The sequence below is a fragment of the Paramormyrops kingsleyae genome, chromosome 4 (genome assembly GCF_048594095.1).
Source record: "Paramormyrops kingsleyae isolate MSU_618 chromosome 4, PKINGS_0.4, whole genome shotgun sequence".
Taxonomy (NCBI): domain Eukaryota; kingdom Metazoa; phylum Chordata; class Actinopteri; order Osteoglossiformes; family Mormyridae; genus Paramormyrops; species Paramormyrops kingsleyae.
The window spans coordinates 37,246,952-37,272,494 of NC_132800.1; the positions used below are offsets into that span (position 1 = coordinate 37,246,952).

The following is a 25,543-nucleotide window of genomic DNA, read 5'->3' on the forward strand; positions in this document are numbered from 1 at the left end:
ACTGATTGTGGTGCCTCTAAGTGATGTGAATATTTCAGTCTTAGTCAGTATTTAAAAAATGAAAACAGAAGCACTTACATCATCGGATCTTTTGAAAGTTACAGCCAAACTCTGACTTCTTCCCAAACATCTACCCACCCATCCGATGCCATGTAATGTTTCTGTACATGTCCGTCTCCCATCTCCCAATGCATGCTGGGAGAAGAGGCGGGGGATCAGCTCCTGCAAAGCATCATGGGAGCACACCAATGCAGGAGGGGCCCCTGAAGGTCCCTGAACCCGTGTTTAATTAATACCATCAAACACTGATGATTCTCAACAGTCTGAAAGTAAGCATCAGCTCCGACGGCTGCCAGAGCCTCCAATCCATTATTAATCTGCTTAATGGACACGTCTGAAAGGGAAGGACACATTGCCCACACACTTTTTCAGGAAAAGGTGGAATTCTGGAAATCTTCTACTTCGGAATCACCAAGGCGTCCAAATGCCGTAACCGTAACGATGGCATAATTTACGCACTCGCCGGCTCTCTGTAGACAGCACTATCGCGCTAATTAAATTAGACGAAACTCTTTGTAAGATTAGTTATGCGGTAAGTGAATGTAGCCTCTTCATTAGCTCTGACCCCCATCACATTTCCTGCATTGATCTACAGTAAGGATTTTGTTTCCAGCGGCTATAGATGACAGCTGCACATCTGTACACGCGGAGTTGGAGATTTCAGGTCGAGAAAGTTCAAATCCAAATGGAAAATTTGTTTTAACCAACCAGCTGAGTACTCTGTGACCGTGACTCTTTATGCTCAACTAGTTGGTTGAAACAAAATCTTTTTTTTTCCTGGACCTAAAATTTCCACCTCTGTTGGATAATTTATGATGACATTTGGAAAGAAACAATCTTACATTAGACCTTAACAATGTCAATTTCAGTTTCCAGCTCATTCCCACTGACCCCTGTTTGAAGTTCTCTGTTCTCTGTTCTCCTACTTCAGCTTGGCACCTCCTTCTGTTTAGGGTTTGTGAGGAGAACGGCTCTGCGCTGCGTATCTCTCCTCACCAGACTGGATCTGAAGAGTACACCTGGCGTTTGTTTTACAAGACAGTGCAGATGATATGTTTCTGGAGGGTGCTGTCAAGGCACCGTGCAGACCTCTGCCACACTCGTGTTTACCCTGTGAATTGTCACTCGAACCCGGGGAGTTAACTGGCGTCCAAGGACCATGCAAAGTCGTCCCGTCCAGAGTGTCCCCCACCTCGTGCTCTGAGTTTCCTGAGAAAGGCTTCCGGCCCCTGAAGGATGGATGGATGAACACGCAGGGTTCAGCAAAACGAAAAACAAAACCACTTCAGACTTTTAATAGCATGCGCATTCGCCGCTGTCTCTCGCCACAAAGGTACAAATCTGACACTGTTTAGAAGCGGGACGAAGGGACACGGATATGTGAGCCACCCAGAGGCACTGTCGTGTCTGACCGGCCCAAAGCGTAACTGACAATCAGGCAAAACAGGTTAGGAGCTCAGCAGAGTGACGGATTCCTCATAAAATGGGCCGGAAAGCGCAGTCGTTTTGTACGACAGAGTGAGTGAAGGCCGGAATAGTGGGAGAGAAGCAGAAACACTGCTTCTTGTGCATTTCAGGGGCGGAGTCGTTGGGTTGGCGGGAGTGGAATAAATAGCGTGAATAATTCATCCTGCTCGTCTGTAGAGCCCACAGGGGGGAAACAGAAGGGAGAGGCACCCAGGTAGTGACATGCCCCCCCACCTCCCCCGGGAGAATGGGGACGAAATCCTGTCCGCTCTGTCACATACAGCAAAGAGGGAAGGTACGTTACCCAAAAAGCACGCGATCGCCAGGCCAACTGAGGCCGCGGTCCATTTAATGGGCAGTAACTGCTTTATGTTTCATTCTCAGCTCACGGCTGCCGCTGCCGGCGTTGAGTCTTAATATCCGACGCTGCATAAGAACGCCGCTGTCATTGGATGGCCTCCGGGGGGCCCCGCGGAGGATCGAGCACGAGCAGCTGCATATTCTGTGTTTGCCTGGAGCCCCCCACCCCCAAGGCATGCCAGCCACAGCCACTGCATCTTCATTATGTACACCCCCCCCCCCCCCAGGAGACCGAGAGTATTCCATTACCCAGCAAATACACGAGCCGCAAAAAACCAATCATACAGGGAAAGGGCGAAATGTATTCCTCACAGAGTGTTAAAATGATCTGCCAAATAATGACTTTAATGTAGGCTTGGCTCTTTTCCTGGTGGTCAGAGGTACACCCCCCCCCCCCCCCCCCCCTCCCCTCAGTAAATTAGCTTAGCTCTCTCTGGGGGTGGGAGGGAGAGATGGAGCAAGAAGCATGCTATAGCTGACCAGACATATACCCGTCACAGCTGAACGTCTACACGTGTTTCCAGTGCAGATTACCGAGCATTTCCATCAGCGCTGGGGGAGAGGTCAGACTACAAATGAATATGATTTATTGCTTGGTATTTCCAGCCACACCTTCTCCACCTGCTTGTCCTCCCTCCTCCGTCACCGGATCGGCTCCCATCTGCCCAGCTCGACTTCAGGTCCAGTGCCACCGCCCACAGGGACCTCTGCTCTTCCCTGTCGGATGGTTTATCCAAACGGATCTGTCACCAGCTGCCAGTCCCCAACACAGCGATGAGTTATTCACCACTTCGCTTTCAGGAGGACGCTCCCCTCTCTCTCCCGCAAGACGTGCTGCTGTGATTTCGGTCGCAGAGGAGGAGCAGGGCGTGTTCACATTGGCTTCAGTACTACTCAGGTGCTGAGAGTGTTACGTCCTGACTTGGTAAATACTTACCCCAATACCACGGCCAGATTACTGGGAAGCCTCAAAACATCTGCCTATCCAGAAATAATATGAGCAGGAATAATGAGGAATTATAACAATTAAAAAGAAGAAAAGGACTATACTTTCCTTTGAATATCTGGCAGATGAAAAGCTTTCTTTTGCGAATGACAGAAGCTGGATGAGTTTCTTGGACCCAGGCAGCTCCCTGAACCCGGTCCACTCTAATTGCCCTTAAACTACAGCCCAGGGAAAAGCAAAGCCCAGGCATGGTTTTACATGCCTGTCACGCTGTCTATTTTTACACCAGTTCCCCTCCTTCGCGGCTGAACGACGTTAAAGTCTTGACTTTGATCTCAGGGTGGAGCGTCGGGTTCTGACCCACTGGACGGAGAGACGGCTCTGAACGTGGCCTGTGATTCGAGGCTTCACCTCGGCGGCTTGTGTGAGAGGTTTACGGACGGCGCCGTCGGACAGACGCAGAACATTAAACACCAAATGTGACAGAGCTGTCAGATAAACAACATAACCCCCGAGTCTTCTGTCAGGCTTCCGTCCCCCTGTGGGACCAAGGCTGGGAGCAGCTGACAGTCATACTGTAACTGCAGCCAAATTGCTCTTTTTGGATGTAATGATGGTCCGGAGCTGCTGGTTTCTCAGACCTGGAACCTCTTTCTCTGTCCTCTTTTCATTTTTACAGGAGCGATAAAGAGCATAAACAGTTTGGGTTTCCACTAAACCTCCTACAGATTTCTCAGTGTTGAAGGAAGCATAACGTACATTTCTTCAACAGCTTCAAAGGTTACTGACAAGGCCATAGATTTAAACAATGTAATTTAATATCCAGTGCTCAATAGTATTGCACTATGCCTAATGACCGTGAAGGACCTTGCACCTCCATCTACCACCAGTGAAGGGATCAGCACCTCCATGTAACACCAGTGAAGGGATCAACTCCTCCATCTACCACCAGTGAAGGGATCAGCACCTCCATCTAACACCAGTGAAGGGATCAACTCCTCCATCTACCACCAGTGAAGGGATCAGCACCTCCATCTAACACCAGTGAAGGGATCAGCACCTCCATGTAACACCAGTGAAGGGATAAACTCCTCCATCTACCACCAGTGAAGGGATCAGCACCTCCATCTACCACCAGTGAAGGGATCAGCACCTCCATCTAACACCAGTGAAGGGATCAGCACCTCCATGTAACACCAGTGAAGGGATAAACTCCTCCATCTACCACCAGTGAAGGAACAAGCTCCTCCATCTACCACCAGTGACAGGACCAGCTCCTCCATCTACCACAGTGAAGGAACCAGCTCCTCCATCTACCACAGTGAAGGAACCAGCTCCTCCATCTACCACCAGTGAAGGAACCAGCTCCTCTATCCACCACCAGTGAAGGGACCTGATGCTATGATCCCTTGGTCCAGGTCTTTAATCACATTTCTTCCAGCTGCCTCCCTGTAATAACCCTCCATGGAAGGAGAAAGAGAGTCACCCCTGTGGAAAGTGTTATTCATCTCCGAAGCTCTGCTACTGCCACAGCGAATGCAAACACACACAGCTCATCTCGCTTTTTTCCCCCCTGGCTCAGAGCACAAAAGGGTCGTTCGGGACCATTTCCTGCCTCAGCGGCGCACGACGGAATTATGACATCTTTTGTTCCTCTGGAGGGCAGTGGCGGGGGGGGGGGGGTTGCACGACAACCGTGTGGAACAAACAATAAATATGCAGGAGGGAAGAATGGTAGGATCAGGGTGGGTGTAAGGGGCCACAAAAAAAAGCAGGCTTTGGTTTAATAGGTCATGCAGAGCGAGAGGCAAAGCGGCTGGAAACGGATTAACTGGAGCCGTAACTCAGCACCGTCCCTCCATCCACAAATTCCTCGTTCTGCTTTTCCAGTGGAGGACTGTAGTAATTTAAAGCATCCATCAGTTAATTACTACAGTGCAACACGCTTCACTACAAAACAGCGGCTAATTAAAGGATTATGGCGTCTAATGAGTGCTGTGAAATGAAAGTGAACAGTCGTGTGGGATTTATTATGGCAAATAAATGCTATGACATTATGGGATGCACTTCTGATACATTTGCTTAGCGTGTGGGTACATATGCCTCTTTTTAGATATTTACTCCAGGGTTTGTCAGGATACTAGACGCCCGGTAATTTGATTTGCTGTCTTTACCTGTGGGAGTTCGAGATTAGGTCCCCACATAATAAATGTCCATAAATGTAGGTCCCCACATAATAAATGTACTTAATGTCACCAAGAAAGGTGCCATTTGAGTCCAGACCCTGGCTACGAGCTAATTAGGGAGCGACAGACGTCCAAGCCAGATTAGCATATGCGCCGCATAGTGTATGAGGTCACTTCCTGTATTTCAATGGGCCTTGTAGGGAACAACGGCAACAAGAGTGAATTAAATGAGTGAGTGTATGCACTGGGGCGTTTACGTAAAGAGAAGCGCACTGCTTGTTCAAGTTTCGCCCCAGTTATAGCTGATACTATTTAGAGCGATGTGGATATTGTTTACTGCTGTTAAACACGCTTCATAAATACTGATTCTGGTTAAAAGGGAAGATTTCATAAACAGTCATGTTGTTATAGAACTGACTGGAAAAGTACAATGACACTTATTCATGTAATATATGTTTATTATGAAGCTTGGAATTAATCTTACAGTGCTCACTCCAGAATGGAAACCCAGTGGGAACGATTCATTCACATCTGATTTAAACCTCTTCTCTTTTTCTCTTGGAATGCAATACAACCATCATGAAATGAATTCTACACATTTTTTTATTCTTGACTTTGCCATTAACTGTGCCTTCCATTGTAGCCACTGTCCCTTCACTGTGACACCAACAATAACTATCAATTATCAGGTGATCACCCTCTAGCCAGTCAACACAGGGCAAATCGATCAGGTGATCACCCTCTAGCCCCTCACCACAGGACAAACCGATCAGGTGATCACCCTCTAGCCCCTCACCACAGGGCAAACCGATCAGGTGATCACCCTCTAGCCACTCACCACAGGGCAAACTGATCAGGTGATCACCCTCTAGCCACTCACCATAGGGCAAACTGATCAGGTGATCACTCCCTTGCAAATCACCATAAAACCAATCATTCGTCCATTTAGCCAATCATCACAAGGCAGAATTCCTGGTAAAGCACTGCTATAAATGCAAGTAATTTTTCCCAAAGAAATAAGTATGTAAACCGAGATGGTGTTCAGTAATCCAATTATTTGGCTAAGGATAACTGTCAGTGATGTAAATCGCCGTTTTATAAAGAAAAGCATTTTCTCTGATGGAAGCTGATCTCAGAGGGTTTGTCAAGCTGCTCCCCATGGATCCTCCTGTTTACCGCCCTATCCCTCTTTCCGTGGATGCCGTGAGATTCCCCCATGAGTGAAGGGAAGGCAGCATGATTGACAGTTGAGGAGCCCTATGACATGCCTGCAAACGCAGTCACAATTTTTAGCGGGAAACTTCCACAAGAGAACGTTTCCATGACAGCACGTCAGCACTGATGCTAAATCTACAGTCTTCCAAAAAATAAAGACAAATAAATACTTTCATATCCAGTTGCTTCCAACTGCACTTAACATATTGTCAAGAATATTCTCCTCTTTAGATGGTGGTAGATGGTCTACCTCCATGTGTCTGAGTATTAGTTCAGGCATATGGCCTCATGTTTTTTTCATTCCTGACTCCCTGTGGTTGAACACCCCAAAGACAAAGTAAAAGCACAACTTTGCACGCGGGCCTTTGTGACAAATCCAAAAGGCCATCTGCTCAGCATCCTCTGAACGGATCGCCCACATTCCAAGAAGTTTCCGGCGCTACTCTTGGTGCCGACTGCATCTCGGCGTGATGCACAAGGGCAAAGCGTCGCTATGATTAAAATTAATTAAAATATCAGCTATTTACCCTTCTCATTAGATGCTTAGGTCTGCTTTTTCAGAACATGACTCGGGGCAGAAGGAGTCAGCCAAGGAATTAGTTACATGGGTGAATTAATTAAAACAGGCTGGATGGCCCAAGGTTAGAGAACAGAGCCTGTGGTTCCACTGTAGGGTCACGTGCTGTGTGCACAGCGTCGGTGGGGGGGGGGGAGCAGTTCGGGTGCCAATGGGTTCACACCGTTCCAAGAGGCTTCAGCAGACTCTGGTGGAACTCTTCGATCGTACGATGACCAAGCCAGGCCTTCATGGAAGTCAGAATCATTATAGTTTATTATCCAGGAATTCGCTTTTGGGGGCGTCATGCAAAACAAACAAAGACAATCAACAGGGTAAATCGTGAACATAGAATAAAATAATGTGCTTATTGCAAATAATGTGAACAGTGCATTGCAATGTAGCAGTAGGTCCATAAGATGGACTGGGGGGGGGGGGTGGGGTGTGTGATATGCTTGGTGTAATATTACAGTAGATGGGCAGAGGCGGGAGGGCAGACAGAATCCATGGTTGCTGATGAGGCCTGCTGCCATAGGGAAGAAACCGTTCTTTAGACGCATGGTTTTGGTATCGATAGACTTTACCTCCTTGTCGGATGGGCAAGGTTCTGCTTCCTTTCGTGGCGAGACAAGGGCAGGATATGCAACGTTTGGGGGGATAATCCCACCCTTCTTAGCTACCTCAGGGAATGAAACAGGGGAGCAACTCAGACCCAAAAGCAGCAGTTAGACCAACATGGGACACCTACTGGTCCTGGAGAAGCCAAGGCCCTCATCAGCTGTAAAAACCCGACGCGACTCTGCCGCCCCCCTCCACTAATACAGTAATTATCATTCATATCGCCCCACAGCCCAAAATAACAATAACACATCTGTCTATTTACCTCCAGGAAATAGAGGAAGGAGCTATGAATTAACCTGCCCTGACTGCCTCTGCTGAGGCTGTATTAGCTATTTATATAGACATATTAAGTATTGATATAGCGACAGGAAATGATGTACCTCATTCTGTCTGGCCTGCTGTTGATTAGCTTTGTAATGGCCAATTATAATCTGTTAGGATTTCTTCCTTGGGGTGTAATTACATATAATTCCCTCAAATATGGCAAATATGTTACCACTAGCTTTGTTTTTTTTTTTTTTACTTTAATTATGACCGTCTATATCATGATGTTTGGAATCGTTACCGTAGTAAACACATTCTAGAATTTGTCAAAAGTGATTGTGATGCTTATTCTTGGAAATGTCAATACTATATAATGCACTTGGTGTTTATTAGTTTGGGAATGGAGATACAGCCGTCAGCATCCGGGATGGATAATCCTTACCGTGTGGAATGAAATGATTTTTTAGAACTTTAAAATGCCCCTGGTGCAAAATAATCACTGTGATGATTTATCCCCCTTCTCTACTCTGTCAGCATTTGGGGCAATTTCTACCTCTTACAGACCTCAGCCACCACAGACAGAGCATCACCACAGACAGAGCATCACCACAGACAGAGCTTCACCACAGACAGAGCACGACCATAGACAGATCATAACCACAGACAGAGCTTCACCACAGACAGAGCTTCACCACAGACAGAGCACGACCATAGACAGAGCATAACCATAGACGGAGCATCACCACAGACAGAGTATCACCACAGACAGAGCATCACCACAGACAGAGCATCATCATAGACAGAGCACGACCATAGACAGAGCACAACCATAGACAGAGCATCACCACAGACAGAGCGTCACCACAGACAGAGCATCACCACAGACAGAGCATCACCACAGACAGAGCATCACCACAGACAGAGCGGCACCATAGACAGAGCATCACTATAGACAGAGCAACTAAGAGTTACTCGTGTCATCACTACAGTCTTCACCTGGGCCACGTGCTCCAGGTGCATTGGAATTCTTGCTCGTTCAGACTCACTTGGTTACGAAGACTAAAGAGACAAAACAAAAACGTATTATATATATATATATCATAGTGTAGATTGTGCAAAACCATACAAAACAGTGCAAAACTAGACGATAAACTGATAAAATGATTGATAGACAGTGCTGTAGCAGATTCACAGCCCAGACCACGGATGAAAAGTAACATGAACAAGGTCCTCAAATACCCCAGACGTGCTGGATAAATGGCCTGACCCTGTGCAAGGCCCCCAAGCTTTATACAGAGGGGGATAGTTCAGGTCCAGAAAGGAAAAGTCCAGACCAATATTTTGTTTTAACCAACCAGTTGAGTGTATAGAGTCACAGTCACAGGCTTAGTCCCACTTCCCCGGACACTACACACAGTGCTGGTTGGTTGAAACAAAATCTTGGTGTGGATTTTTACTTTCTGACTTGAACTATCCACCTCTGTATATATATATATATATATATATACCTAAAGGTGCTCAATGGGGTTGAAGTCAGGGCTCTGTGCAGGCCAGTCAAGTTCTTTCACAACAAACTCATCCAAGCATGTATTTATGGATCTTGCTTTGTACACTAGGGCACAGTCACGCTGGAACAGAAAAGGGCCTTCCCCAAAAGATTCTCACAAAGTTGGAAGCAGAGAATTATCCTAAATACATTGCCCGGCCAAAAAAAAAAAGTTGGCATTTCAATTTTTCGTTTCATTAGCTTTGATTATGGCGCACATTTGTCATGGCATTGTTTCCACAAGCTTAAGCAACATCTCACCCTTTATTTTAGTCCAGATTTGCATTCATTTCTCACCGAGATCCTGTATTGACAAGTGAGTTGAACCACTCTGTAAAGCCTCCTTCAACACATCCCAAAAGACCTTCAATGAGGTTAAAGTCACAACTCTGTGGTGACCAAGTCATGTGTGAAAATGATTCCTCATGCTTCCTGAACCACTCTTTGACAATTCGAACCCAATGAATCTTGGCATTCTTGTCCTGGAATATGCGCATGCCAACAGGGAAGAAAAAATCCACTGATGATGGATGGAAGTGTAACCTGGCCATTCAGTAGATTCAGGTACTCAGCTGACTTCACTTTATTGCTGCATAACGTTGCTGACCTGTAATAATGATCCAGTCATTGGCTCTTAAGTATTTACTGATACAAATTTAAATGGCGACCTTTTTTTTGGCCGGGCAGTGTATCTTGGTATGCTGAAGCATTAAGAGTTCCCTTCACTGGAATTAAGGGGCCCAGCCCAACCCCTGAAAAACAACCCCATACCATGATCCCTCCTCTATCAAACTTTACAGTTGACACAATGCAGTCAGGCAGGTAATGTTCTCCTGGCATCCGCCAAACCCAGACTTGTCCATCAGGCAGACGTGATTCGTCACTCCACAGAACACATTTCCACTGCTCCAGTGTCCAGTAGTGGTATGCTTTACACTACTCCATCTAACACTTGGCACTGCTCTTGGTGATGTGAGTCTTGCATGCTTCGCCGAGAGAGAGAGAGAGAAGCCCAGCTTCTCGTAGCGAGAGCTCAGGGAGAGCCGTCACACACGGATCGCGGTGTGTGCGCGTGGCCCTCTGTGCTGTGACACGCCTGCTGGCACTCGTCACGCGGCTGAGACATCAATGGATCCCTTTCAACATTGACGATGTCACCCGGAAGTCCTGTGTCCCCCGCTTCCCCCCCCCCCCCAAAAAAAACCATCACCGCCTGATTCATCTTCACGCCTGTCTGAAGAGCAGAGTAAGATCCCAGTGGTCACACTGACTGTTGAGCTTCACATGTGGGGGGGGGGGGGGACTTTTACAGCGATGCCCAGCACATGGATGTAGCTATTTGCACATCTCAGATTATTGACCAGATTGGTTAGTCATTTAGTCTCGAGTTACATTATTCCTCTTTACTTTCTGACCGTCTCGCACGTACGAGTCCTGTTTTTCTTTGTGTGACATTTTAAACACTGAGTCGAAGAAAAATAAAAGAATTGAGTTGTCGTCTCGTCGCAATTACCAAGAATAAACAGAACAGACTGTTTTAAAGTTTAAAACTGCCTCGTGAGCGTCCAAATTATGCAGATCTTGCAATTAGCATTTCCGGAACCTGCCGTGTGCTTCTCGGAGTAAACAGCCGGATGTAAGCCGTCTGACAAAATCCTGTTTTTTCTTTCCCCCATTTCCTATTCCTTCTTGCTCATCTGCTCTGCCCTAATCCCTTAGAGGTACAGGAGCGTTCGGGGAACGCTATTTTAGCGCTCGGGAAACGTTTGCAGGCAGGAATCCAGCGGCCTCCCGTCTGTCACACATTCTGTCGCCCGGGTTACGTAACTGTGGCATAATGTGATTAACCCATCAAGGTTCCCACGGAAACCGCATGAACTCTATTAATGAAAGCCGGAGAAATGTGGTCAACAGCAATCGGCATCTGAGACTGACCTCTGAAACATCGTACCTTTAAGATGGCCTGTCTAGAGTTGGGTAAAAGTGGATTTGTTGTTGATTATGGGTAGTCTGTGGCACGTCGGGTTAGGATGGTGTCCCTGTAATTAAAAGGTAACTGGATCAGACCCCCAGGCTGCTGAGTGATTTCACCTTTAGACCTTTAATGCCCAGTTGCCCCAGGGACTGATTGACTGACTATTTACTCAATTGTATGGCGCTCTGGATAAAAGCATCTGGTAAATAAATGCAACATTCTGAGCAAGCATCCATTTACTTTCCTTAGCCACTTATCTAATGTGGGCATATCCACCCTGCATGGTATGTTGGCCAATCACAGGACATACATACACTCTGTCAGCAATGTGGGCGTGTCCAACCTGCATGGTATGTTGGCCAATCACAGGACATACATACACTCTGTCAGCAAAGTGGGCGTATCCACCCTGCATGGTATGTTGGCCAATCACAGGACATACATACACTCTGTCAGCAATGTGGGCGTGTCCTCCCAGAAGGCAATGTTGGCCAATCACAAGACAAACAGACAGACTCTGTCAGCCATGTGGACGTGTCCATCCTGCATGCTATGTTGGCCAATCACAGGACATACATACACTCTGTCAGCAATGTGGGCGTGTCCTCCCAGGATGCAATGTTGGCCAATCACAGGACATACATACACTCTGTCAGCAATGTGGGCGTGTCCTCCCAGGATGCAATGTTGGCCAATCACAGGACACACACACACTCTGTCAGCAATGTGGGCGTGTCCTCCCAGGATGCAATGTTGGCCAATCACAGGACACACACACACTCTGTCAGCAATGTGGGCGTGTCCTCCCAGGATGCAATGTTGGCCAATCACAGGACACACACACACTCTGTCAGCAATGTGGGCGTGTCCTCCCAGGATGCAATGTTGGCCAATCACAGGACACACACACACTCTGTCAGCAATGTGGGCGTGTCCTCCCAGGATGCAATGTTGGCCAATCACAGGACACACACACACTCTATCAGCAATGTGGGCGTGTCCTCCCAGGATGCAATGTTGGCCAATCACAGGACACACACACACTCTGTCAACAGTTTAGATACACAGATGCGCCTCAGCTACTAGTCTTTGACTGTGGGAGGAAACAGGACGATGGAAAGTGAAAACTCATCCGGAGGTGTAAGGCCACATTGCCCCCCGGTCAAACATCCTTTCATTTATTATTCATTTAGCCTATTTTCTTTCCTATTTCAATCCTCATTTACTGCTACATTTTTTTTCTTCAAACATCTGCGTAATTGAGGCTCCTTTTAACAGTGCAAATGAGTTGTAAAGCTGGGTGCAGGAGGTGGACAAGGGCATGGTCATGTGACCATGGTGGAGGGGGGGGGGGGCACTCAAAATAGACATCAGTATTCAGCCTCCAGTGTTTAGCTGCACAAATGGGTCAAACATGTGACTGTGAGACATTTAAATTGCCTAAGTAATGTAAAATGATCACAGCAAAGCAAGTGAATATTAATCTTGGCAGTAGTAGCAGATAGAAACACACAGAGCTAATAATGTTAAAGTCAACACTGGGGGGGGGCGCCAGTGAGAATTAAGCGTAGGGCTCATACCCCAGGCCCTGGGGTATGAGTTATGGGAGGTGACTTACCTACCCACCAATCACAGAGAGTTAAGGGAGGCGAGGTATCTACTGACCAATCAAAGACAATTAAGGCTGGTGATGTACATACCCATCAATCGCAGAGAGTTAAGCGCTGTGAAGTGCTTACCAGCAAATCACAGGCAGCTAAGGGTGCCGACGTATATATGCACCAACCGCAGAGAGTTTAGGGCGCCGAAGTACCTACCCACCAATCACAGAGAGGGGTGGGGTCAGAATTGGCCTGTACAGGAGGGAGAGCAGAATGGAAGATGTTAAGCTGCATTTGAATAATTTTATTTCCCTGTAGAAGCAAGATAAGCAAGTAGAATTTCTCACTAGTCTTCTTAATGGCGGGGTTGTGTTTTAAGGCCCGGCAGGGTGAGGAGGGTAAGAGTGGATTAGGCGTGAACACGTGCTCCTGCTCCCTTAATGTCCTTCTTTTAGAGGTAATAACCGCTCTAATCACAGCAGAAAGGCAATGCTGATTCGCGCAACATGTAATAATTGCTTGTGAGGCTGGCGGTTCATGGTGCCAAGTGCTGCATCTGAAATCTTTATTAAACTTGCCACTGGGGCAGTCCGACTGGGACGGAGTGCAGAGAGTGAGGTGTAGAGGATGGAACCCGACCACAGCCAACCCGCATGGACCGGAGGGGTCCACAGCGGCAGAGTCGTCTAGTCGTTTGCCTGTTTAGCTCGTTGTCCGGCACGCTGGTGTGACGGAAATCTGCAGAGGCTCCTCTCTGGCTTCTAAATCCCATTAATCTGGCGTCTCACTAAGGGAGAGGCTGCTATGGCCGTGAGAAAATTCAAAGCGTATCCGCAAGGACGAAATAATAACAATGCACTTTTCAGCCTTTTAATTTTTAACTGTAGGCATTTGCCAGCGGGGTGCGGAGAGCGGCGAGGGAGAGATCGATACTGGCGGGAGAGGCCTGAGGAACAAACACAGCATTTAATCCTGCCGCAGCACTGAAACAGCAAGTCAATACTGTAGAGATCCGTGTGCCAAACGGACCGACAGATTAGCGCATAAAGCAAAATCCCCTTTTACATGACATCCATTCCAAATGAGAGCATGCTGGGAAATCAGCTTGAACACATGTAACTAGACCCCCCCAGTATGAATCTCAACTCCCCCCCCCCCCCCCCTCCCCTGTTTGGGGGCGGGTATGCACTCCCTTTTGTTGGCCTGAGTATCTGGTGCTCTGACAGAATATGTTTGCCTCTCCTGAATGTTGTGCATTGGTTACATGAGTCACATGACATGTGACCTTGAAGCCATGCAGACAGGTTTCAGCGGAATCCATGTACCCTCGAGGTCCTTTCAGCATGTTGATGCTGATGACGTCATTGCTGATCTCCAACCGAAGTTTCCCGGGGACGTTTTCCCTGTGGTAAAATACTGCAGATACTGTTTCAGCCCTGAATGGCACCAAAGCTCTACGTTTCGCCACTCGGATGTACGTTGGATCTCATAATTAACGATTTCGCGGCTGGTGGCGAACGCCTTCGCCAACGAAAGACACAGTGCTACCGTCGAGCGCGAAGCCAGCTTCCGAGGCTCAGGTGCTGTGGTGGGGCGGCTCTGCTCCAGGATCTCCTGGCCCAAGGCCCAGGGGACAGAGGCCTCCTGCCCAGACTCCAGATGGAAAACCTGGTACATCGCTGCTGCCTCCTGGGCTGCTGGTAGATGTTCTGCGATAGATGGTCTCTCTGCTGGTACCGGTCCCCTCTGTGCAGGCAGAAGGTAGCCATCTCAGAGTCCCAGGAATCCATTCAGAGGCGCCTCGTACCTTATTACCGACACGGATGCCACCGCACGCATCACTTCCTCTAACAATCTGTGCTTATAAAGCTCATTCTAGAAATGTAAGGGCTGGTTTAGAATATCGGATGAATTTATAGGGAAAAAATGTGATATTTGGGTTCAAAGCTATTAATGCAGTGGTGTACATATATTGTAGGAGTGGAGAGGGTGCATTTTGAATATAATAGAATTGAATAGAATAGAATAGAATAGAATAGAATAGAATAGAATAGAATAGAGATAATTATTCATTCCCTTGCATAAGCTGGTATGAAGGAAATGACAGGTCACAGTGAAACTGATGCCGATGGGGGCAGTGCTAAGACGAGCAGAGCTGCTTAATGCCATCGAATGTGCCAACTGCACCATCATTGAAAGATGCAGCAGAAAATACCTCACAGGTGGATACCCGCCAACTTACAAGACTACAATTGGACTGTAGGGGAAGTTTACCTCATTCTGGCTGATTTATTCCACTTTCTCATTTTATTTTTTAACAGCTGATTTTTATCGACAGGAGCACACATTGCGATAACTGCAGTGCCGAGAATGATTGGAGTTAAGGGCCTTGAGAAAAGGGCCCAACAGTGTAATCATTCCGCCAAACCAGGGATTTGAACCTGCGGCCTTTAGATCACGAGCATAGAGTCCGAAGCCACTGAGCCACACACCAGCATATACCAAAACATGGAGACCCAACACAGTAAAGAGGAGCTGTGTCGCTACTGCTTATCTGAGCCCATGACCTGTTCTGGGGTCAGTTTACGTGTGACTGTGTTCTCCCAGCAGAGCAGCCGCTGGCTTGGCTGTTTTCTCTCCTCTGCTGCCGTGCGTTTATGTGAAGAGTCTGTGTCAGCAGCTCCCCTTCTTAAGTAGTTTTAATTAAGCGGCGCTAATTAAGGAGCGATTTGATTATCCCCAGACGCCACAAGAGAGGATGACCGGAGAGCAATATTATAAGTCCCGGAAAATGAATGCGGTCTTAATCACCGGCAGCAATTAGCAATGACAGGGAAGGCTTAAATGAAAAGCAGCTTTTTTTGTGTGTGGGGGGCCATTGTTGGAGATGAAACAAAGGAATGATTGTTGTGGCAGAGGAGAAAACAAACACACTGGAACAAACAAAATGTGCTTTAGCTATGAAGGCACAGGGGGCTGAAGGCTGGTACCTACACACATACACCCAGTGTCCAAACAGATATCCAGTGTGGGGGGCCTGGTACCTGCACACATACACCCAGTGTCCAAACAGATATCCAGTGTGGGGGGCCTGGTACCTGCACACATACACCCAGTGTCCAAACAGATATCCAGTGTGGGGGGCTGGTACCTACACACATACACCCAGTGTCCAAACAGATATCCAGTGAGGGGGGCTGGTACCTGCGCACATACACCCATTTTCCAAACAGACATCCAGTGCGGGGGGCTGGAACCTGCCCCAAGGAGCACAGGACAGGAGGGAGGGCACACACACACACACACACACACACACACACACACACAGGTGACCTCTACTTGCCATACTGCATGTCTGAAGGAGGTAACCAGAGTTTGTAGTATCTGAACACAGGGCATACAATGCAAACTGCACACAGTCACATCCAGTGGGACTGGGAGTTGAACCCAAAACCCTGCCAGCGATGTCCTTCCTGTCCATATCCACAGCAGCAATGTGTAGCAGCACTAAAATCACAATATTCTGACTTTTGCCAGCTAATGTTAACGTTATGTGTTAACCGCGAAACGATTGTGAAACGAAAGAAAAGACTAAATAAAACGTCTTGAACAGGAAACTTGCCTAAGATGACCGGTTTCTTCACCACAAACAATGAAACGCCTGATGAGAATGCAGTGAACTTCACAAACACAGACGACAGAGACCACAAAGTCACAAAAACCCCCGGCATATACAGTATATAGCCCCTCCCCAGGTTACGATGGGGTTACAATACGATAAGTCTATTTTAAGGCGAAAATATCGTAAGGCGAAAATGCATTTTAATACAATACACCTAATCTAACAAACATCATAGCCTAGCCTACCTTAAACATGCTTAGAACACTTAAAAATCATTAACACAAAGCCTAAATATTACAAAAAAAAGTGGTGAATATCTCATGTAATTTACTGAATTATGTACAGAAAGTGAAAAACATTTAAATATCACAAAACGGGCCTCGTAACCCAGGGAGTGTCTGTATTTGGATCATACTACCTTAGTAAATATTTCTACATTTTTAAAGAACTGTTGTTGCCTTGGCATCTGGTTCGTTATGTGACTGAGCTGAACCATTCCATGACAAGGTGAACGTAACTATGTTTACGCTAAGAGACCCATCAAAGCTCAGATTTCCCGGTACCTCTCTGGTTCTTTTGTGGGGTCCTGACCTCTGTCGGTAGCTGAGGCAGGCTTCCCGGTGACCGGGGCCGCTCGCTCACTCGCTCGCTCGCACACAAAGGGAAAATAACATTAGAGGAAGGAGACGACCTTGAGAATAAACGCACAGCGACGGGGTGAGTCGTCAAAAAGCCGCAGGGCCGGGAAGGAACAGTGTAGCATTCATAACGCCGCCCGGCACGAATGGATGGCGAGGAACCGGCTTTGCTGCCATGTCGTTGGCAGACATGCGGGACATTTCCTGTATCCCTGTTTCCTCCCCGGAGCCCCCAGAGAAAACAAAATACCAGACAGTGGAAGAAGAAGTGGCAGAGAAGCCGTCTGCGGCATGTTTGCTTAAATGATTTGTTGCTGGGATTTTAAAAACGGTTCGTCACATGTGGCTACTGTGGGAACAAAATAGTTTTTTTATACATCTGGCACTTCCTGGACAAGGTGCAAACCCCGGAATGTTGGATGCATGGAGCGATATGGCTCACGGCTGCCATTCAGAGCTGGAAATGGGATTTGGGCAAAATCGGCTCTCGGGGCGAACCTGACCCCTCTTGACCCCTGGAGACTGATCACATGACAACCAAACGTATCAGTGATGATAAGCATTTAATACTGTTTCAATATGTACTAGGGAATAATTAGTACCATGTGGATGGATATCAGAGTCACACTAATAATTCAACAGAATGCAATGTCTTTTTATTGATTTACTGAGAGACACTTTTGATGTAACTGACCTTCTTTCATACAAAGGCTCAATCTCTCTGTATACTTGCCATTCTCTTGTCACAGGCCTGAAGTGTAATTTCCTCTGTATGTGTGTTTAGAAGTGGAGCCAAAACATACGTGTCCCCCTTCAAACCCGATCCTCCCCCACCTCTGCGGGGCTTGTGTTGGGGGGGGGGGGGTGGGGAGGGGGTGATGTGGGGAGCTGAGCAGAGATGGAAACTGTGAGAAAGCGGGGCTCCAGCACCTCATCTGTTCGGCCTGGACATTGTTCACTCGATTCCGTGATCTTGGAGAGCATCTCTGTGTGGGTTTCCTGCAGATCCCTCTGGCCTCCTGCTTGGGTGTGGTCACTATCTGAAGCTGAATTGAAGGGAGGGAGCGTGAGTCTGCAGCCTTCTCGTCGGGTGTTAGGACGCTTTTACCACGGTTGTTACCTGAGCTAAACTTCAGTGAATTACGCCATATGCTTCTCTAGGTGTGGCCCAGATCATGGGCACCCTGTGACACAGAGGGTTACTCCAGAAGAATGAATGGATGGATGGATGGATGGATGGAAGAGATTTGGTCCATTTGCTGAAACCTCAATTGGTAGACCCTCACTTTCACCACAGTAGAACGTTCTAGATATTGTTGAGGGTCCCACCATCTCTCCAGCCCTGGGCTTTGGACTCTGGAGCTCCTGTGATGCATTCCTGACCTCACAATGGTGCTTTTCACCACCCGTGTCTGGGATCTAATTAGTGTCCTGATACGATACACCTTCCATTTCTTAATTAATGAGCAAATTGTAGTCATAAGGACATTCAGTTTGTGGCATGTTTTCTAAACCACCCTGACCTGTTCTTACCAAACGCTTAATCCCTGATTTTGAAAGCTCCTTCAGCACAGTGCTCTGGCTTTTCCTTGAAATTCATTACCTAAGGAGTACAAGATGCAGCTTTAAAAATCATGGTTACCACACGCAAGAGGCTGAGCTAATCTGTCACCGATATCGTTCTCGTAATCGTGTGGGGCTGAATAGACGCTCTCAGCGCTACGAAAACATTGCCGCTTTTGTCGTGACACCGCTGTGCTCATTCAACCAATTTCATTAACCGAATTTAAAGTAGTAATGAATTATAGCTCATCTGCCGCCTTTTCTGAGCAAGCAAGGTGAGTTTTTCGTGCAAAAACACGATGCGAGGCCCATTTTACAAGCTGCTTTACAGATTCTGCCAACAGCTGAAAGCTGTAAACAGCACGTGAAGACTTCGGGCCTACAGCAAGCGACCCAGACTGACAGCCAACGTAAACAGCCGTAAACACTTTGACGGCGGCGTAGAGCATATGCTCCTTGCACGTCGCGCTCTCCCATCCCAGGGCTTCCGCGCTGCTTCTAGAACCTTCATTAGCCGAAGTCTTGTCAACCGCTGTGCCAATTTGGAGCCCATTAAATTCCCATTGATGACACTCAAAATTAGCACTAACTATATGATGGGATGAATTACAGGAGGTGAGAGTGACTCGAGTGCTAGGATCTATAAAAAAACTCTCATGGGGGGTGGTGGGGGGGGGCAGATTTAGCACAAGATAGCTGACAGAAAAGGACTTCCTGTAGCAGGTAACATTCACGGCTTATTACACATTTCAAAGGTTTCAGATGAGTCGGATATGTCATTTCAAATGAGTCTGGGTTTATGCCTTATTCTCAGACCACTCTAGTGCATATACAAAGCGAATCAGGGACATTTTATGTAAATGGAGAAAGGAGCAATAGGTTGTGTAGTGGCTCAGGATGTGGGATCTTCCCTCAGGGTCTGTTTGAAACCCCTGGTAGGACCTGATTGTAATACCATTGAGCGGGGAGCTTAATCTGATTTGATCCAGGGAAACGTGCCCTTTCAAGAGGCTCTGGGAAGAGACATCTGTAATGGAATTAGCATGTGTGATTCCTGGGGAGTGACGTCTGGGATGGGTCGTGCCCACTACAAATCTGTACTTGACAAGTTATAGGAGATGGATGGATTGATGGATGGAAACAGCATGTATATTGCATTTTCTGCAAAAGTTAACTTTTTTTTGCTAACAAATAAATTGATGACATAAACACTCATACCTACTGTTAAACTCAGGTTTCACTGCACGGAACATGGTGGATCAAAAACCGATCATTGATGAAGCTGGTTTGTCCCTGTGCTGGAGCCACAGAGTAAGAGAGTGACCCGGACACGGAGAGCCACGTTGGACGTACAGTATAGAAGAACACGGAAAAGCCTGGCAGATGTTCTGATCCATTTATTGATTGACAAGATGGTCCTTCTTAAATACAATGCAATGAGACAATGGGGATCAGCACAGTGGACGAAAAGAACCGTGAAAGCCATTTTTAGACACTCCCCACATCAAAAGGAACAAAACATTGAGACGGTGAAAACATTTACGTGTCTGGAGGGGGGGGGGGAGGGGGGGTGTGGGGGCGGGGCTCTCTCTTCGCCAGAATGATAAAAGGAAACCAATAGCATGCACTCTCCAAAAAAAACACGGACACAGTCCAGCGCATTTCCAAGATACATCAGTAACTGTAAACATTAAAACACTTTTTTTTAAAGATATACGTTCTTCGTCCAGCCAACAGACCTTCACAGGTATCTCTGGCTGCCCCATCTCATTACCTACAACGGATCCCCACTATAGGTGGTGACCCTGTATCCGGACCCTCGGGAAGCTACGAGGACTCGACTCGCTCGGTCTGATGACACTCGGTGTTCGAAAGGAAAACATTAGCGCAGAAAAGGGGAAAGTGATCGAACCCAGAACTGGCTGAAAATTGCTAAAAAGGCCATTTTGCATTGTTGCCATGAAGATATTATGAGAGGAGCAGACTGACCTGGGGGGGGGTCCTTGTCGTTCTGGTCTTACTGTAGGGTCCAAACTGATCTGTGTTAGCTACTGGTGCTAATTACTTACAGTACTATTGGTATTGATCCATACCTTGCAGGCTAAGCACATGGGGGGGCTTGTCTGGTGAGGATGGGGACCACATCCAACCAAGCTCCAACCAAGTAAGGGCCGGGTCCCTAGTGGCCAGGTACGGAACAGTCCCGCTGAGGTAACCCCCCGTGAAACATGGCCAAGGCGATGGCAAGGTTTGCATAAGGCTCCGGTGGCTCCTCCCTAACCATAGTCAACAACACTGGACATTTCCTGTTATGTACAAAGGGAGGCGCCACATCGCCATCTTACATTTGGCCAGAGAAAACAAAAAAAATCTTCAAATATTTCAGACCTCAAAGTAGCAAGTCTTTGTTCCTGAAAATACTGCATAAGTCTGTATATCAAAGAACAGTATCTACACTATATACTGTGTCTAGAATATTCCAAAAAAAAAAAAGTCGTTTTGAAGCAAACGTCCTTTATTAAATGAATTAGGCGGGGCACCTGTTTGCCTTAAAACCCAAAGACACCCCTCCCGTGATGTAGGGCAGGGAGTTTATGTCTTAGAGCTGAGGGCTCCTAGCCAGCAGATAAAGCAGTTATATATTAAATGGCAATAAATATGATCTCCTTAACGGTTCACGACCACTACAGTACATTTATATTATACATTAATAACGCGGAAAGTTCCACAGCATTTCGAGTCGTCGGCTGACGGATTTCGCTCAAGTCTTTTCCCACCAAAGGTCAGGAGTCTGGATCGTACATATAGCTGCTAACGAAGTATTTTAACTTTGCACAAAGAAAAAAAAACGGAATATCGTAACCAGGCGCTTGTTTTAGCGACATGGGGGCGTGGCCAAGGGCTTCTCGCGTGATGATCTGTGTAGAAGGTTCCTCCTCTGTCAGAACCACCAACGTGCACCAGTTGAATCATGAGGCTCCTTTATTGTAGCTTTATTACAGTGGGGGCTCTCCTGCTGTGGTAGGCCTATTTCACAGGCTTTGTACTGCGAGGCCTCGGTCATTTTCTCGTCCTTTGTGTAGTCATTTCAGAGCCCCTGTTGAAGTAATTTGTGAAAAGAGGACTTCTCAGTCCTATGATGATTGGCGCAGAGACTACAGCTGGATTTAATTTCCGTATTTATCCTTCAACCTTGCATTTGTAATAACAATGTAATATAGTCAGACGGACAGAGATATGATATCCTGGCGTTCATCTGGAAAATTCCCGCAAATGCGACTGTGAACTTCACTGGTAGCGATCGATATATTCTGTGTTTACGCTCAGCTTATCCATCCTCCTCCCTGGCTGACCCAATACCGGCGAAATCTATAAACGGACGCCTATTCATCAAGGGACAAACAGAAACAGGGGATATGAATGCCAGTTATGGACAAATAAACCAAGCAGTGTGTGTGTGTGTGTGTGTGTGTGTGTGTGTGTGTGTCTGAGAGAGAGAAAGAGAGAGAAAACACGATGTAATCTGTAATTAAGGCGGTTTAAAAAAATATTGCAGAGAAATTTTGGCCCCTGTTTTGACACAGACTGCCACAACAGTCAAAGTCTTAGTCCCCAGCAAAGTGAGGATTTGAGAGGCAGAGAAGCAATGGAAACAACAGAAAAATAAATAAAGGAGCGATTTAACAAAAAAAAAAAAGAAAAACCATCCTCTTTGGACAAAAAAGCTTATTTGGTTTGGGTATTTCTTTTCATCTGAAGTTAAAGGGAATAGTACTTTAACAGAAAAGAAACAGTACAAATAAATTATGTAGAAACAATGGTCAAATGTGATGAGCTTTTAAAGGGTGTATCAGGGACGGGGAAAAGTTATGGTACAAACTTGGCAGCTTCACTCAGCCAAAGTGAGACTGGATCTGATGGAGACTGACGGGGTGCATTGTGGGGAGCGTCCGATCCGAAAACCTTCCTCCCGTCCCACACGGGCACACGGAGCAGATGCGAGGGGGAGGGGCCAACATGGGGGGAGTGGTCAAACACTATCCCTGGGGGGGCGGGGGGCGTCCATGAAGGCCCACTGCCCCTCGGCAAAACGGAAGGGGTTTAGGCTCCGCTCCCATCCCCGCCGACGTCAGCGACAGCCCCCGGGGGGTGGGGGGGGTTCACACCCACTCCTGCATGGAGCGCTTGCAGTACAGTATGTGGCGGGGCGTGCCCTTGCGCTTGAACTGCACCACCGTGTAGAGCAGCACTAGCAGGCAGAGCGCCAACACGCACGGGATCACGATGGCCACCACCTTCACCGTGCCCGCCGCGCTCTCCAGCTTGATCACCACGTCCACGTCGTCCTCCTCCACTGGGGGGCGCCTCTCCCGGTCCCGGCCCACGTCCGGCTCCCGGTCCCGGTCCGTCAAGCCATCGCAGCCCATGAAGTCCTTCAGAATGGAGCGGGGGTATCCCGGCTCAACGCGCAGCTTCTGGTTGTTAAACTTCCAATACTCCTTGTTTTTGTAGAAGTAGGTAAAGCCTGCAGTTGGACAGAAAGAGACTTCCTGTTTCCCTCTGTCTCATCCTCTCAGGACAGGCAAGGCGGTGCAGAACGCCGCCCTCCGTAAACACAAAGGCACAATGCTAACGGAGCAAACTGGCCTGACCCTGTCAGGGCATCCACCCCGCTTCCTGTTTTGATGATCTGTGAGTTTGGTTATTTGCGTGAGTGTTATTGTGTTTGTCGGACGTCCCCCCCAGTTCAGGGAACCACAAACCACAGCTAAGGCCTGGGTTTCTTTGGCTAGGGATGTGCCGGGGATAAGACTGAATGTACCCGCTTGCCTTTTTTGGGGTGATTTGAGGCATTAATGAGTAAGGGAAGCAAGATTACCCCTGGGGACAAATTAGGGAGATTAAATGGTTCTGTGGGTGGGTGTCAATCTGCAGTCTATCACCTGGAGGCTCGAGGTTTCAGTGGGGGAAGCACCATCCAGCTTGCCATGATTTTACAGGAGGGTATAGCAAAAGGGCTTTGTGGACTGGGGGACGCAGAATGGCTTTATGTTGGACGCACCCATTGAGGAAGTGGAACAATGCTACTCAGACCTTTCTGCTATATCCACGGCCTCCACCTCAGCAAGGCGGCCAGACAAACAAAATGGCTTTTCACCAAGAAACAGCACCACCCTCTTTAGGGCTGTGAGAGGGTGTAGGGGCCGGGATACAAAGCACCTGACATGGCTTTTTAGCCATCACTACTGCCCAGGTCCTTAACCCCCTAGCTGCATGCTAACCGTGTGGCACTATTGGTAAAAACAGTAATTAAGGTCAGCGGCATCACCGAGCGGCCGGCCAAGCGGAGCCCGACGAGGCGGCCTGCTTTCCGAACTTTGACGTGTACAGGCAGCCTACGTCTGTCCACCGGCCGGAGCCGGTTCCTGCCGCCCCGAGCAGACCCAGCCCCCCTCCTCTCATGCACCAGATGGCTAGGCGTACAGCCAATCAGAGCGGCTCTTGGGCTTTGAGCCCACCCCCCACCTGTTTGGCCCCGGACCAAGTATCAAAAGGCCCTTGTCTTTTCTCCAAGCAAACCGGCTGCCTGGCCTGCTCTCCCCTGGGGAATTAATTCAGAATCCTGGGTGCCTTTTTAAGTAAAATACATGTTATAGATAATTACGCGGCATATGATCTGTAGTTTCATGATTCGTCAGTTATTAGATTTAATGTTTTTCAGCATGCCTCTCCGAGTCACCTTCCAGATCATCATGCCACTGACAGTAACCACGCCAACACACCGTGTGACACTACACGTGTGAGTCACAGCTCGGGGGGGGGGGGGGGGGGTGTAGCATGTCCTCAAGTGACAACGTGTGACAAAGTGTTGCATGTAGCAAGGCAGCCAGGCTTGGGACATGGCTATCAACCAGACCATGGCTTTAGGACCGGATACACTCTGGGCAAGCAGTTTGACACCAACAAATGCAGGACCACCAGTTTGGGGAGATCAGGGGATCAGGCGTGCTAGCTGGTACTCTGGTCCTCACCCGAGAAGACACTGAAAGACCGACTCCATCTCTCAGGGCCTTACCGTTAGCCTTGTCCACAAATGCCCCCTGGGGAGATGCTGGGACGCCCTTCCATACTGTAATGGGTTTGGGGTATCCCGGGTCCATGGTCCTCATCTCCTCATTGTATCTCCAGTATCTGCACGGTATTAGGGGGGCAAAAATCATCACCCAGGAAGTCATGGGGCGGTGGCTTCAGGGAGCCCGCATGCAGGTGGTGAGGTCATCAGGCACAAGCACTGACACAGCACCACAACACTTGCTTGCCCCCGGGTGTAAACAGTGACATAAGGGCACCGCGGCCGGGCGCCAGAGCAGACCTATCTCCTTTGAAGAAGTAGGTCTTCGCCACGTCCTCCCACCATACGGCTGTCTCAATGTTCTGCGTCGGCATTCCGCTCCCGAACAAGGAGATGTCCTTCGGATAGGTGGGTTGGAGCGTCGTGTCCTTGAAGACCCAGAAGCGGTTCCCTGGGGTGGGAGGGGACAGGAGGAAAAAAAGAGAGAGAGCGTTGACATGGCAAAGCAACCTCTGCTACGGCTAACGAAAGCCGTCCCCCAGAAGCCATCACGACGACCCCCAAGCCGAGGCGGGACCAAGCGGCGGGTGCTAATGCCACATGGAATGCCAGAGGCTCCATGCAGGAAATCTGCATGACATTCGGACCAATGACCCTTCACCCCTTCCCCAGCACAAAACTCATCTCAGCTGTCTATTAGATGAAGCTTTCTGGTACCGCCACGTCTCGCAGGATGGAGATATTTGCATTAATTTACAGGGACTGTCAGTGCTGGGCAGAATAAACATCCAATTTCACACCCCGCGCCGCTGTTTCCATTTCATCATCAAAATAAACCGCCGCCACGGGC

General features: G+C 48.0%; 1 protein-coding gene across 1 annotated transcript in view; it reads right to left on the reverse strand.

The window, feature by feature from the left end:
• Positions 1–20,192: 20,192 nt before the first annotated feature.
• LOC111846217 (matrix metalloproteinase-16-like) overlaps positions 20,193–25,543 on the reverse strand; it is a 30,739-nt gene continuing 25,388 nt past the window's right edge. The window contains exons 8-10 of the mRNA XM_023816225.1: positions 24,994–25,144; positions 24,697–24,812; positions 20,193–23,145 (exon numbers count right to left, since the gene is read on the reverse strand). Coding sequence (XP_023671993.1) covers positions 22,781–23,145; positions 24,697–24,812; positions 24,994–25,144 — 632 coding nt within the window. The 3' untranslated portion in view covers positions 20,193–22,780. The remainder of the gene's footprint in view (positions 23,146–24,696; positions 24,813–24,993; positions 25,145–25,543) is intronic.